General features: G+C 52.0%; 1 protein-coding gene across 1 annotated transcript in view; it reads left to right on the top strand.

Moving 5' to 3' along the window:
• The first annotated feature begins 6,515 nt into the window (after nt 1-6,515).
• LOC119955446 (collagen alpha-1(V) chain-like) overlaps nt 6,516-13,535 on the top strand; it is a 111,198-nt gene continuing 104,178 nt past the window's right edge. Inside the window, 3 exon segments of the mRNA XM_038781628.1 lie at nt 6,516-6,556; nt 8,924-8,977; nt 11,998-12,105. Coding sequence (XP_038637556.1) covers nt 6,536-6,556; nt 8,924-8,977; nt 11,998-12,105 — 183 coding nt within the window. The 5' untranslated portion in view covers nt 6,516-6,535.

The following is a 13,535-nucleotide window of genomic DNA, read 5'->3' as shown; positions in this document are numbered from 1 at the left end:
ACCGAGGTCCCAGGTTCGATCCCGGCTCTGGGACCAGACAGACACATTCCAGACAGACACACTCCAGACAGACACATTCCAGACAGACACACACTCCAGACAGACACACTCCAGACAGACACACACTCCAGACAGACACACTCCAGACAGACACACACTCCAGACAGACACACTCCAGACAGACACACACTCCAGACAGACACATTCCAGACAGACACACTCCAGACAGACACACTCCAGACAGACACATTCCAGACAGACACACACTCCAGACAGACACATTCCAGACAGACACACACTCCAGACAGACACACCCCAGACAGACACACACTCCAGACAGACACACACTCCAGACAGACACATTCCAGACAGACACACACTCCAGACAGACACACTCCAGACAGACACATTCCAGACAGACACATTCCAGACAGACACACACTCCAGACAGACACATTCCAGACAGACACACTCCAGACAGACACACACTCCAGACAGACACACTCCAGACAGACACACTCCAGACAGACACATTCCAGACAGACACACACTCCAGACAGACACACTCCAGACAGACACATTCCAGACAGACACACACTCCAGACAGACACATTCCAGACAGACACACACTCCAGACAGACACACTCCAGACAGACACACACTCCAGACAGACACATTCCAGACAGACACACTCCAGACAGACACACTCCAGACAGACACACACTCCAGACAGACACACTCCAGACAGACACATTCCAGACAGACACATTCCAGACAGACACACACTCCAGACAGACACACTCCAGACAGACACACTCCAGACAGACACACATTCCAGACAGACACACTCCAGACAGACACACACTCCAGACAGACACACTCCAGACAGACACACACTCCAGACAGACACACTCCAGACAGACACACACTCCAGACAGACACACATTCCAGACAGACACACTCCAGACAGACACACACTCCAGACAGACACACTCCAGACAGACACACTCCAGACAGACACACACTCCAGACAGACACACTCCAGACAGACACACACTCCAGACAGACACATTCCAGACAGACACACTCCAGACAGACACACATTCCAGACAGACACACTCCAGACAGACACATTCCAGACAGACACATTCCAGACAGACACACACTCCAGACAGACACATTCCAGACAGACACACTCCAGACAGACACATTCCAGACAGACACACACTCCAGACAGACACACTCCAGACAGACACACATTCCAGACAGACACATTCCAGACAGACACACACTCCAGACAGACACACACTCCAGACAGACACACACTCCAGACAGACACACTCCAGACAGACACATTCCAGACAGACACATTCCAGACAGACACACTCCAGACAGACACATTCCAGACAGACACATTCCAGACAGACACACTCCAGACAGACACACACTCCAGACAGACACATTCCAGACAGACACATTCCAGACAGACACACTCCAGACAGACACACACTCCAGACAGACACATTCCAGACAGACGCACTCCAGACAGACACACACTCCAGACAGACACATTCCAGACAGACGCACTCCAGACAGACACACACTCCAGACAGACACATTCCAGACAGACACACTCCAGACAGACACATTCCAGACAGACACATTCCAGACAGACACACTCCAGACAGACACATTCCAGACAGACACATTCCAGACAGACACACACTCCAGACAGACACATTCCAGACAGACACATTCCAGACAGACACACTCCAGACAGACACATTCCAGACAGACACACACTCCAGACAGACACATTCCAGACAGACACACACTCCAGACAGACACATTCCAGACAGACACACACTCCAGACAGACACATTCCAGACAGACACATTCCAGACAGACGCCCTCCAGACAGACACATTCCAGACAGACACATTCCAGACAGACACACACTCCAGACAGACACATTCCAGACAGACACATTCCAGACACACATTCCAGACAGACACATTCCAGACAGACACACACTCCAGACAGACACACTCCAGACAGACACACTCCAGACAGACACACTCCAGACAGACACACTCCAGACAGACACACTCCAGACAGACACACTCCAGACAGACACACACTCCAGACAGACACACTCCAGACAGACACACTCCAGACAGACACATTCCAGACAGACACACACTCCAGACAGACACATTCCAGACAGACACACACTCCAGACAGACACATTCCAGACAGACACACACTCCAGACAGACACATTCCAGACAGACACATTCCAGACAGACGCACTCCAGACAGACACATTCCAGACAGACACATTCCAGACAGACACACACTCCAGACAGACACATTCCAGACAGACACATTCCAGACAGACACATTCCAGACAGACACATTCCAGACAGACACACACTCCAGACAGACACACTCCAGACAGACACATTCCAGACAGACACACACTCCAGACAGACACACTCCAGACAGACACACTCCAGACAGACACACTCCAGACAGACACACTCCAGACAGACACACTCCAGACAGACACACTCCACACAGACACACTCCAGACAGACACACTCCAGACAGACACATTCCAGACAGACACACACTCCAGACAGACACATTCCAGACAGACACATTCCAGACAGACACATTCCAGACAGACACATTCCAGACAGACACACTCCAGACAGACACATTCCAGACAGACACACTCCAGACAGACACACTCCAGACAGACACACTCCAGACAGACACACACTCCAGACAGACACACTCCAGACAGACACACATTCCAGACAGACACACTCCAGACAGACACATTCCAGACAGACACACTCCAGACAGACACATTCCAGACAGACACACTCCAGACAGACACACTCCAGACAGACACACTCCAGACAGACACACTCCAGACAGACACATTCCAGACAGACACATTCCAGACAGACACACTCCAGACAGACACACACTCCAGACAGACACATTCCAGACAGACACATTCCAGACAGACACATTCCAGACAGACACATTCCAGACAGACACATTCCAGACAGACACACACTCCAGACAGACACACTCCAGACAGACACATTCCAGACAGACACACTCCAGACAGACACACACTCCAGACAGACACATTCCAGACAGACACACACTCCAGACAGACACACTCCAGACAGACACATTCCAGACAGACACATTCCAGACAGACACATTCCAGACAGACACACTCCAGACAGACACACACTCCAGACAGACACATTCCAGACAGACACATTCCAGACAGACACATTCCAGACAGACACATTCCAGACAGACACACTCCAGACAGACACATTCCAGACAGACACACTCCAGACAGACACACACTCCAGACAGACACATTCCAGACAGACACACACTCCAGACAGACACACTCCAGACAGACACATTCCAGACAGACACATTCCAGACAGACACATTCCAGACAGACACATTCCAGACAGACACATTCCAGACAGACACACTCCAGACAGACACACACTCCAGACAGACACATTCCAGACAGACACATTCCAGACAGACACACTCCAGACAGACACACACTCCAGACAGACACACACTCCAGACAGACACATTCCAGACAGACACACACTCCAGACAGACACATTCCAGACAGACACACTCCAGACAGACACATTCCAGACAGACACACACTCCAGACAGACACATTCCAGACAGACACACTCCAGACAGACACACTCCAGACAGACACACTCCAGACAGACACACTCCAGACAGACACACTCCAGACAGACACATTCCAGACAGACACACTCCAGACAGACACACTCCAGACAGACACACTCCAGACAGACACATTCCAGACAGACACATTCCAGACAGACACATTCCAGACAGACACACTCCAGACAGACACATTCCAGACAGACACACTCCAGACAGACACATTCCAGACAGACACACTCCAGACAGACACACTCCAGACAGACACACTCCAGACAGACACATTCCAGACAGACACATTCCAGACAGACACACTCCAGACAGACACATTCCAGACAGACACACTCCAGACAGACACATTCCAGACAGACACACTCCAGACAGACACATTCCAGACAGACACACTCCAGACAGACACACTCCAGACAGACACATTCCAGACAGACACACTCCAGACAGACACACTCCAGACAGACACACTCCAGACAGACACATTCCAGACAGACACATTCCAGACAGACACACACTCCAGACAGACACATTCCAGACAGACACATTCCAGACAGACACATTCCAGACAGACACATTCCAGACAGACACATTCCAGACAGACACATTCCAGACAGACACATTCCAGACAGACACATTCCAGACAGACACACTCCAGACAGACACACTCCAGACAGACACACTCCAGACAGACACACTCCAGACAGACACACTCCAGACAGACACACTCCAGACAGACACACACTCCAGACAGACACACACTCCAGACAGACACACTCCAGACAGACACAGATTCCAGACAGACACACACTCCAGAAAAATAACAGAAATTAAAAGGGAAAAGACAAACAGGAGGATCCGGTCAGCTCTCGACTGTTCAGTGCAGAATTTAATTGAATTCAAATTTCACCATCAGCTGCGGTGGGATTTGAACCCAGATCACTAGAACATTCCGCTGGATGCAATTCCATTGGATTACTGGTGCAGTGACAATACCCTACACCACCCACCTCTCTGAATCAAGCTGAAATATTCACTGCGTCTCAGCGGAGCTTCTCAACGTCCTCTCTATCTCCCAGGCTGTGGTTGGGAACTATAGAGTCACAGAGGTTGACAGCATGGAAACTGGCCCTTCGGCCCAACTTGTTCATGCTGCCCATTTTTTACCACTAAGCTAGTCCCAATTGCCTGCATTTGGCCCATATCCCCCTGTTGCTGTCTAAATGCTTTTTAAAGGACAAAATTGTCCCCACCTTTACCACTGCCCCTGGCAGCTCGTTCCAGACACTCCCCACCCTGTGTGTGATAAAATTGCCCCTCTGGACCCTTCTGTATCTCTCACCTTGAACCTTTGCCCTCTAGTTTTAGACTCCCCTACCTTTGGGAAAAGATGTTGGGCTGAATTCTCCGCCGGCTCCAAAAATCGCGGAGGCCATCGTGATCTCGGCCGAGGTTCACGACGGCTTCGGGGCCCGCTCCCCGCACCTAATTCACCCCCACCCGGGGGGGCTAGGAGCGGGCCCCCGTCGTTCCCGGCCGCGACCTCGGCCGCCGGAAATGACGCCCGAACGGCACATGTTATCCGCGCATGTGCAGGAACCCGCGCATGTGCAGGAACCCGCGCATGTGCAGGAACCCGCGCATGTGCAGGAACCCGCGCATGTGTAGGAACCCGCGCGTGTGCAGGAACCCGCGCATGTGCAGGAACCCGCGCATGTGCAGGAACCCGCGCATGTGCAGGAACCCGCGCATGTGCAGGAACCCGCGCATGTGCAGGAACCCGCGCATGTGCAGGAACCCGCGCGTGTGCAGGAACCCGCGCGTGTGTAGGAACCCGCGCATGTGCAGGAACCCGCGCATGTGCAGGAACCCGCGCATGTGCAGGAACCCGCGCATGTGCAGGATCCCGCGCATGTGCAGGAACCCGCGCATGTGCAGGATCCCGCGCATGTGCAGGAACCCGCGCATGTGCAGGAACCCGCGCATGTGCAGGAACCCGCGCATGCGCGGTGCCGTCTTTCTCCACCGCCGCCCGGCAAGACGTGGCGGCATGATCTTGCCGGGCGGCGGAGGGGAAAGAGTGCGTCTGTATTGGACGCTGGGCTGACGATTGTTGGGCACCGATCACGGGCCTGTCCCCTCCCGAGCCTGTCCCCTCCGGAGCACAGTCGCGATGCTCCCGTGCCAATCGGGCCCCTGGATGCCCCAATGCAGCGACCAGGTGTGTTTGCTGCCGTGATGAAAAGGGTGTGAAGGGCCGGCCGCTCGGCCCATCGGGCTCAGAGAATCGCCGTTCGCCGTGAAAAACGGCGAGCGGCGTTTTTTCCGAGAGGGGGGAGAATCGCGGGGGTGCCGGGGGGGTGTAACAAATGTCGGGAGGCCCTCCCACGATTCTCCCAGGCCACGTGGGGAGCGGAGAATTCCGCCCGTTGACTATCTACCTTATTGATGCTCCTCATTATTTTATAGATCCCTGTAAGATCACCCACACGCCTCCTCCGCTCCAGGTGAAAATGTCCCAGCCTATCCAGCCTCTCCTTATAAATCAAACCATCAAGTCCCAGTAGCATCTTTGTCAATCTCTTCTGCACTCTTTCTAATTTAATAATATCCTTCCTATAATAGGGTGACAAAAACTCAACACATTATAATAATAATCATTATTCGTGCCTATTGCCCCAGTACAGCGCAGTGAGGCATTACTTGTACCGAAACCCATGAGCTGTGATCTGTTCCTATTTCAGGGTGCTGATGGTGTTCGTGGCTTTATGGGACACAAAGGTGAAAAGGTGAGGAACAAATTATCAACCACAGGTCTGAGGTTCAGGTGTGTTCTGGTCGCTCTGGTCCAGGCTTGGGTCTGTCTCCCGCATCATGCTGTAATGAACAAGTTTGTTTGTGTGAGCGTGGGGCACAGCACCAGCGCGGGGCCGAGCACTGGGTGGAGCATGTGTTTGGCAAGCGTGTGCGTGTGTTTGGCGAGTGTGCGTGTGTTTGGCGAGTGTGCGTGTGTTTGGCGAGTGTGCGTGTGTTTGGCGAGTGTGCGTGTGTTTGGCGAGTGTGTGTGTGTGTATGTGTTTGGCGAATGTGCGTGTGTGTTTGGCGAGTGTGCGTGTGTGTTTGGCGAGTGTGTGTGTGTGTTTGGCGAGTGTGCGTGTGTGTTTGGCGAGTGTGCGTGTGTGTTTGGCGAGTGTGTGTGTGTGTGTTTGGCGAGTGTGCGTGTGTGTTTGGCGAGTGTGCGTGTGTGTTTGGCGAGTGTGCGTGTGTGTTTGGCGAGTGTGTGTGTGTGTGTTTGGCGAGTGTGCGTGTGTGTTTGGCGAGTGTGCGTGTGTTTGGCGAGTGTGCGTGTGTGTTTGGTGAGTGTGTGTGTGTGTTTGGCGAGTGTGCGTGTGTGTTTGGCGAGTGTGCGTCTGGCGAATGTGCGTGTGTTTGGCGAATGTGCGTCTGTTTGGCGAGTGTGCGTGTGTTTGGCGAGTGTGCGTCTGTTTGGCGAGTGTGCGTGTGTGTTTGGCGATTGTGCGTGTGTGTTTGGCGAGTGTGTGTGTGTGTTTGGCGAGTGTGCGTGTGTGTTTGGCGAGTGCGTGTGTTTGGCGAGTGTGCGTGTGTGTTTGGCGAGTGTGCGTGTGTGTTTGGCGAGTGTGCGTGTGTGTTTGGCGAGTGTGTGCATGTTTGTTTGGCGAGTGTGCGTGTGTTTGGCGAGTGTGCGTGTGTGTTTGGCGAGTGAGCGTGTGTGTTTGGCGAGTGTGCGTGTGTGTTTGGCGAGTGTGCGTGTGTGTTTGGCGAGTGAGCGTGTGTGTTTGGCGAGTGTGCGTGTGTGTTTGGCGAGTGAGCGTGTGTGTTTGGCGAGTGTGCGTGTGTGTTTGGCGAGTGTGCGTGTGTGTTTGGCGAGTGTGCGTGTGTGTTTGGCGAGTGTGCGTGTGTGTTTGGCGAGTGTGTGTGTGTTTGGCGAGTGTGCGTGTGTGTTTGGCGAGTGTGCGTGTGTTTGGCGAGTGTGCGTGTGTGTTTGGTGAGTGTGTGTGTGTTTGGCGAGTGTGCGTGTGTGTTTGGCGAGTGTGCGTCTGGCGAATGTGCGTGTGTTTGGCGAATGTGCGTCTGTTTGGCGAGTGTGCGTGTGTTTGGCGAGTGTGCGTCTGTTTGGCGAGTGTGCGTGTGTGTTTGGCGATTGTGCGTGTGTGTTTGGCGAGTGTGCGTGTGTGTTTGGCGAGTGTGCGTGTGTGTTTGGCGAGTGTGCGTGTGTTTGGCGAGTGTGCGTGTGTGTTTGGCGAGTGTGTGTGTGTGTTTGGCGAGTGTGCGTGTGTTTGGCGAGTGTGCGTGTGTGTTTGGCGAGTGTGCGTGTGTTTGGCGAGTGTGCGTGTGTTTGGCGAGTGTGCGTGTGTGTTTGGCGAGTGTGCGTGTGTTTGGCGAGTGTGCGTGTGTTTGGCGAGTGTGCGTGTGTATTTGCCGAGTGTGCGTGTGTGTTTGCCGAGTGTGTGTTTGCCGAGTGTGTACATGTGTTTGCCGAGTGTGTGTTTGCCGAGTGTGTGTTTGCCGAGTGTGTGTTTGCCGAGTGTGTGTTTGCCGAGTGTGTGTTTGCCGAGTGTGTGTTTGCCGAGTGTGTGTTTGCCGAGTGTGTGTTTGCCGAGTGTGTGTTTGCCGAGTGTGTGTTTGCCGAGTGTGTGTTTGCCGAGTGTGCGTGTGTGTTTGCCGAGTGTGTACGTGTGTTTGCCAAGTGTGTGTTTGCCGAGTGTGTGTTTGCCGAGTGTGTGTTTGCCGAGTGTGTGTTTGCCGAGTGTGTGTTTGCCGAGTGTGCATGTGTGTTTGCCGAGTGTGTACGTGTGTTTGCCAAGTGTGTGTTTGCCGAGTGTGTGTTTGCCGAGTGTGTGTTTGCCGAGTGTGTGTTTGCCGAGTGTGTGTTTGCCGAGTGTGTACGTGTGTTTGCCGAGTGTGTGTTTGCCGAGTGTGCGTGTGTGTTTGCCGAGTGTGTACGTGTGTTTGCCGAGTGTGTGTTTGCCGAGTGTGTACGTGTGTTTGCTAAGTGTGTGTTTGCCGAGTGTGCATGGTGAGAGTCAGTCAGTCGTTGAGTGCTCGCCATTACCTGGGTGTCTTGTTGTGGAGTGCCAGTGGGAACCAGCTGGTACATGAATCTCATTCCTCCATCTCTCTCTCTGCTCCTACAGGGTGAAGACGGATTCCCCGGTTTCAAGGGTGACATGGGGGTAAAGGGCGACAGGGTGAGTATCGATCCTGCTCCCTGGCACTGAACACAGGAACTGAACTTCAGAATCCTACAGCAGCGAGGGAGGCTAATCAGACCCCTTCCCGTGCCGGACCTATCCCACTCCTCATACTCTTTCCCCTGTCGGCCACCAGTTTTCTCCTTTTCAGATATGTATCCAGTTCCCTTTTGAAAATGAATATGGAATCTGTTTCCACTTTGTCTTTCGCCAGCTCACTGCATTAAAAACTTTCTCAGCTCCAGCTCTGGTTCTTGTGCCCATTTTGGTGACCCTCTGTCCTGCCAGTGGTGACCCTGGGCTGGATCCTCCACTCTCCCAGCCACGTGGGTCTCAGCTGTGCGCCATTCGCTGGACGCGAGATTCTATCCCCTTGCCGCTTGTCAGTGAGGTTTCCCATTTGGAGCCGCCCCACGTTGCTGGGAAACTCGCTGGTGGGAAAGTCAGTGGAGGGGGTGCACTGCCAGCTAGAAAAGCGAATCAGAAAGGCCGGAAAATTCTGGCCATTTTCTCCATGTTTACTTCATCGAAACACTTCCTCGCCTCGATTAAATTCCCTCTTAACCGTCTCTGCTCCGAGCAGAAACATCCCAGCTTCACCTGTCTCGCCACTTTCATCTGAAGCCCCTCATTCCTGGAACATTCTAGTAAATCTCCTCCGACCTATCGCCAAGGCCTTGACGTCCTTCCACACGTGTGGCTCCCAGAATTGGACACAGCACTCTAGCTGGGGTCTAACCAGCCATTTATAAAGGGTTTTGATGAGAGAGATGAAAGTCATTAACTGACAGCAGCACAATCCGGGGGAGAATGTTGTCACCATTATCCCTCGGTGTGGCTGAGCCTCACACACCGGAGAGACGGTCAGTCACTGATGTCAAACAGGAAAATGAATGATTGGAGCAGCCAGGGCTTTAACTGTGTAGCAGACACACTCTCAATGGACAATGTCGTGACGCTGAGCGAGGCCCCTCTGATAAATTGCCTCACTCGCCTCACACAAATCTCTGGCGTTGCCCCCTGTGTTTATTTGTTTCCTATTCCAACATTCCCTCCATTATTCAATGAAAACTGCAAGCGTGTTCTTGATAAAGATTGTAAGAAGTCTTACAACAGCAGGTTAAAGTCCAACAGTCACGCGGCAACGCAGAATCGCCGAGCAGAAACTTAGAGCCAAGTTCCACACACATGAGTACGGCCTCAACCGGGACTTTGGATTCATGTCGCATTACATCCACCCACCCCCCCACCATCTGGCCTGGACTTGCAAAATCCTACCAACTGTCCTGTCTTTGGACAATTCACACCTCTTTAACCTGTGATAATCCCTCACTTCACTCGCTCCGTCTGGACCTGTAAAGACTCAATTACCTGCAAAGACTCGCATTCAAAGCATCGTCTTGCATCATTAACTTTGTCTATATATATGTTTCTGGAACCCACCGCTTCATTCACCTGAGGAAGGAGCAGCGCTCCGAAAGCTAGTGTTTAAAACAAACCTGTTGGACTTTAACCTGATGTTGTAAGGCTTCTTACTGTGCTCACCCCAGTCCAACGCCGGCATCTCCACATCTTGATGAAGATTGTTTAGTAAGGCTGAAGTGTCAGGAATCTCAATCCCGACCTTGCTGAGTGGTGGAGATTCCCTCGGTGTGACAGTGACCCCCCCCCCCGCTATTTCTCTGTCCACTCTCCTGTCCATCCCAGCTCTGCCCTGCCACACTCACTCATGTACGCACATGCCTGTGAACACACCCACTGTGTGCTGCAACCATTGACGAGTTTAGTTGTATCCTGTGCTGTGTGGCAGCGTCACCAGGAGATACTCCAACAATGCAGACAGAGCTGTGAGACTCACTGACACTCTTACAGAGCGGCCCACGCTGACCACTGGACAGAGAGAGTTTGTCCAGAAACTTTGTCCTGATCCCACCAATCAAATTAAAACCTCAGAAGAGGCAACAAGGAGTTCCCACCCAACATACCCATTGCCAGTCTGCATGGCAGGATGGTCACCGTTCACATAACTCCTTTAATTGAGCTGTCTCCCTCTCTGTCCATCTCTCTCTGACTCTTTCACTCTCTCTCCCTCTCTCTCTCTCTCATTATAGTTTTGGTTCAATTCTTTGTGATCTCTGACGATAAGGCGATTCTTTCTGGCCAGTGACTTCTTGACTCCTGGTAGATTCTGATCCCCCAGCCAATCGCGTCTGGTAAATGTCCGAACTGAACTCTCATTGCTGGGCGTTGATTGCTGGTGTCAGAGCCAATTAATGTCAGGGTTTGTGTGAGACGCACAGCACCTCACAGCGGCTGGCTGGGATAGCCCGCTCCAAACTGTATCCAGGGGAAAGGCAGCCCGTTGTAAATCCAAGCCAGTCTGCTAAAGGAGCTTTATTCAAAAAAGAATTGCTTTTCTGTCAAGGTTGAGTCACCATAAAGCGTAAAGCAATCCAAAATATCTCACAATTTCAACTTTTTGTAAAGGGGTGCAGTTAATTAATATTCTGGAATATGGAAACAGAAGCGATCAGGGGTCTGATTCTGAATTGTAAAGATCGCTGTCCCGCACACTCACATGGAGCGAGCCTTCGCTCAGAGTCTGCTATGGGAGCATTTCAGGGGTGCACCCTCTGTGTCCCTCACTGTCTATGTCCCTCATCCTCCTCAATGCTCACTCAGTGCCGTTAACCCTCGTCAGCAGTGTGCGCTGTAAATTCACACTCCTGTGGCCGTCCGTTCTCTTGCTGCTCCAGGCTGACTGATTTCTGGGACAAAATCAGAGAATGCTGGATAAACTCAGCAGCTCCAGCAGCATCTGTGGAGAGAAACAGAATTAATGCTTCCAGTGCGTTTGTCTCTTCTTCGAGAGAGAGAACCACAGGTGGGTCACAAACATTAACTCTGTTTCTCTTTTGACAGACGCTGCCAGGGCTGCTGAGTTTATCCAGCGTTTTCTGATTTTATTTCAGATTTCCGGTGATATTTGACTGATTTGTGTTTTTCTTTCCTGTCAGGGGGAACTGGGCCCAGCAGGCCCCAGAGGAGAGGACGGGCCTGAGGGTCCCAAGGGTCGCTTTGGGCCAGCGGGAGATAGCGGCCCACCCGGAGGAGCTGGTGAAAAGGTATCAGAAAAGGAAATAATCTCGGATATCCCGGGGGTCGTACTGCTGATTCGATTTGATTTGATTTATTGTCACATATACCAAGTACTGTGAAAAGTATAAGAACTGTCAGAAAGATTTCCCCTCCCTGACCCCAGCCTGCAGGGTCATGCCAGGCTGTGTCAATATTTTTCAGATTTACCTCTGTCACTTCCTGTGAAAACTTCCATGAAGAATAATGAGGCAGTTCCTTTAGGAATCGTTCCGACATGTGTAACAGTGACAGAGTATTTTGAAGGGGAGAGTGACAATGTGTTCAATGTGATGTGGATCTCGAGAGTGAAGCTTTGAGGGTTTTGGTAGCAATCTGGTCATTTGGGGATACGGGCTGTGAGGAGGGGGCGGGGTGGGATCTCCATTATTCATGCACAGATGTGGGTGTCGCTGGCTCAGCCAGCATTTATTGCCCATCCCCAATTGCCCCTTAAGTAGCTGGTGGTGAGCCGCGTTCTTGAACCACTGCAGTCCATGTGGTGTAAGTACATCCACTGTGCTGTTAGGGAGGGAGTTCCAGGATGTTGCCCCAGCGACAGTGAAGGAACGGCCAATATATTTCCAAGTCAGGGTGGTCAGTGACTTGTAGGGGCACCTCCAGGTTGGGGAGGGTGGCAGAGTTCCCAGGTATCTGCTGCTCTTGTCCTGCTAGATGGCAGTGGTTGTGGGATTGGAAGATGCTCCTCAGGAACCTTGGTGAGTTACTGCAGTGCGTCTTGTAGATGGTACACACGGCTGCCACTGTTTGTGGGTGTTGGAGGCTTTGAATGTTTGTGGAAGGGGTGCCAATCAAGCAAGGCTGCTTTGTCCTGGATGGTGTTGAGCTTCTTGAGTGTTGTTGGAGCTGAACCCATCCAGGCAAGTGGAGAGTATTCCATCACATTCCTGGCTTGTGCCTTGTAGATGGTGAACAGGCTTTAGGGGGTCAGGACGTGGGTTACTCGCCGCAGGATTCACAGCCTTTCACCTGCTCTGGTAGCCAAAGTATTTCTATGGCTAGTCCAGTTCATTTTCTGATCAATGGTAACCCCTAAGATGTTGATTTTGGGGGATTCAGCGATGGTAATGCCATTGAATGTCAAGGGGTGATGGTTAGATCCTCTCTTGTAGGAGATGGTCATTGCCTGGCGCTTGTGTGGCGTGAATGTAACTTGCCGCTTGTCAGCCCCAAGCCTGGATATTGTCCAGGTCTTGCTGCATTTGGACACGGACTGCTTCAGTACCTGAGGAGTCGTGAATGGATATGCTGGGGTTGAGGGTAACTGGACCTTTCTTGATGCTAATTAGCCTTATGTGCCAGTATGAATAGCTATTTACTCTGCAGAAGAACAGACACAGGGACTAAACTCAGTCAGGGGAAGATGGCATCCATCATGGATCCATGAGGTTGACTATCC

The sequence above is a fragment of the Scyliorhinus canicula genome, chromosome 21 (assembly GCF_902713615.1).
Source record: "Scyliorhinus canicula chromosome 21, sScyCan1.1, whole genome shotgun sequence".
NCBI lineage: Eukaryota > Metazoa > Chordata > Chondrichthyes > Carcharhiniformes > Scyliorhinidae > Scyliorhinus > Scyliorhinus canicula.
This window is presented reverse-complemented; position numbering and strand designations above follow the sequence as displayed.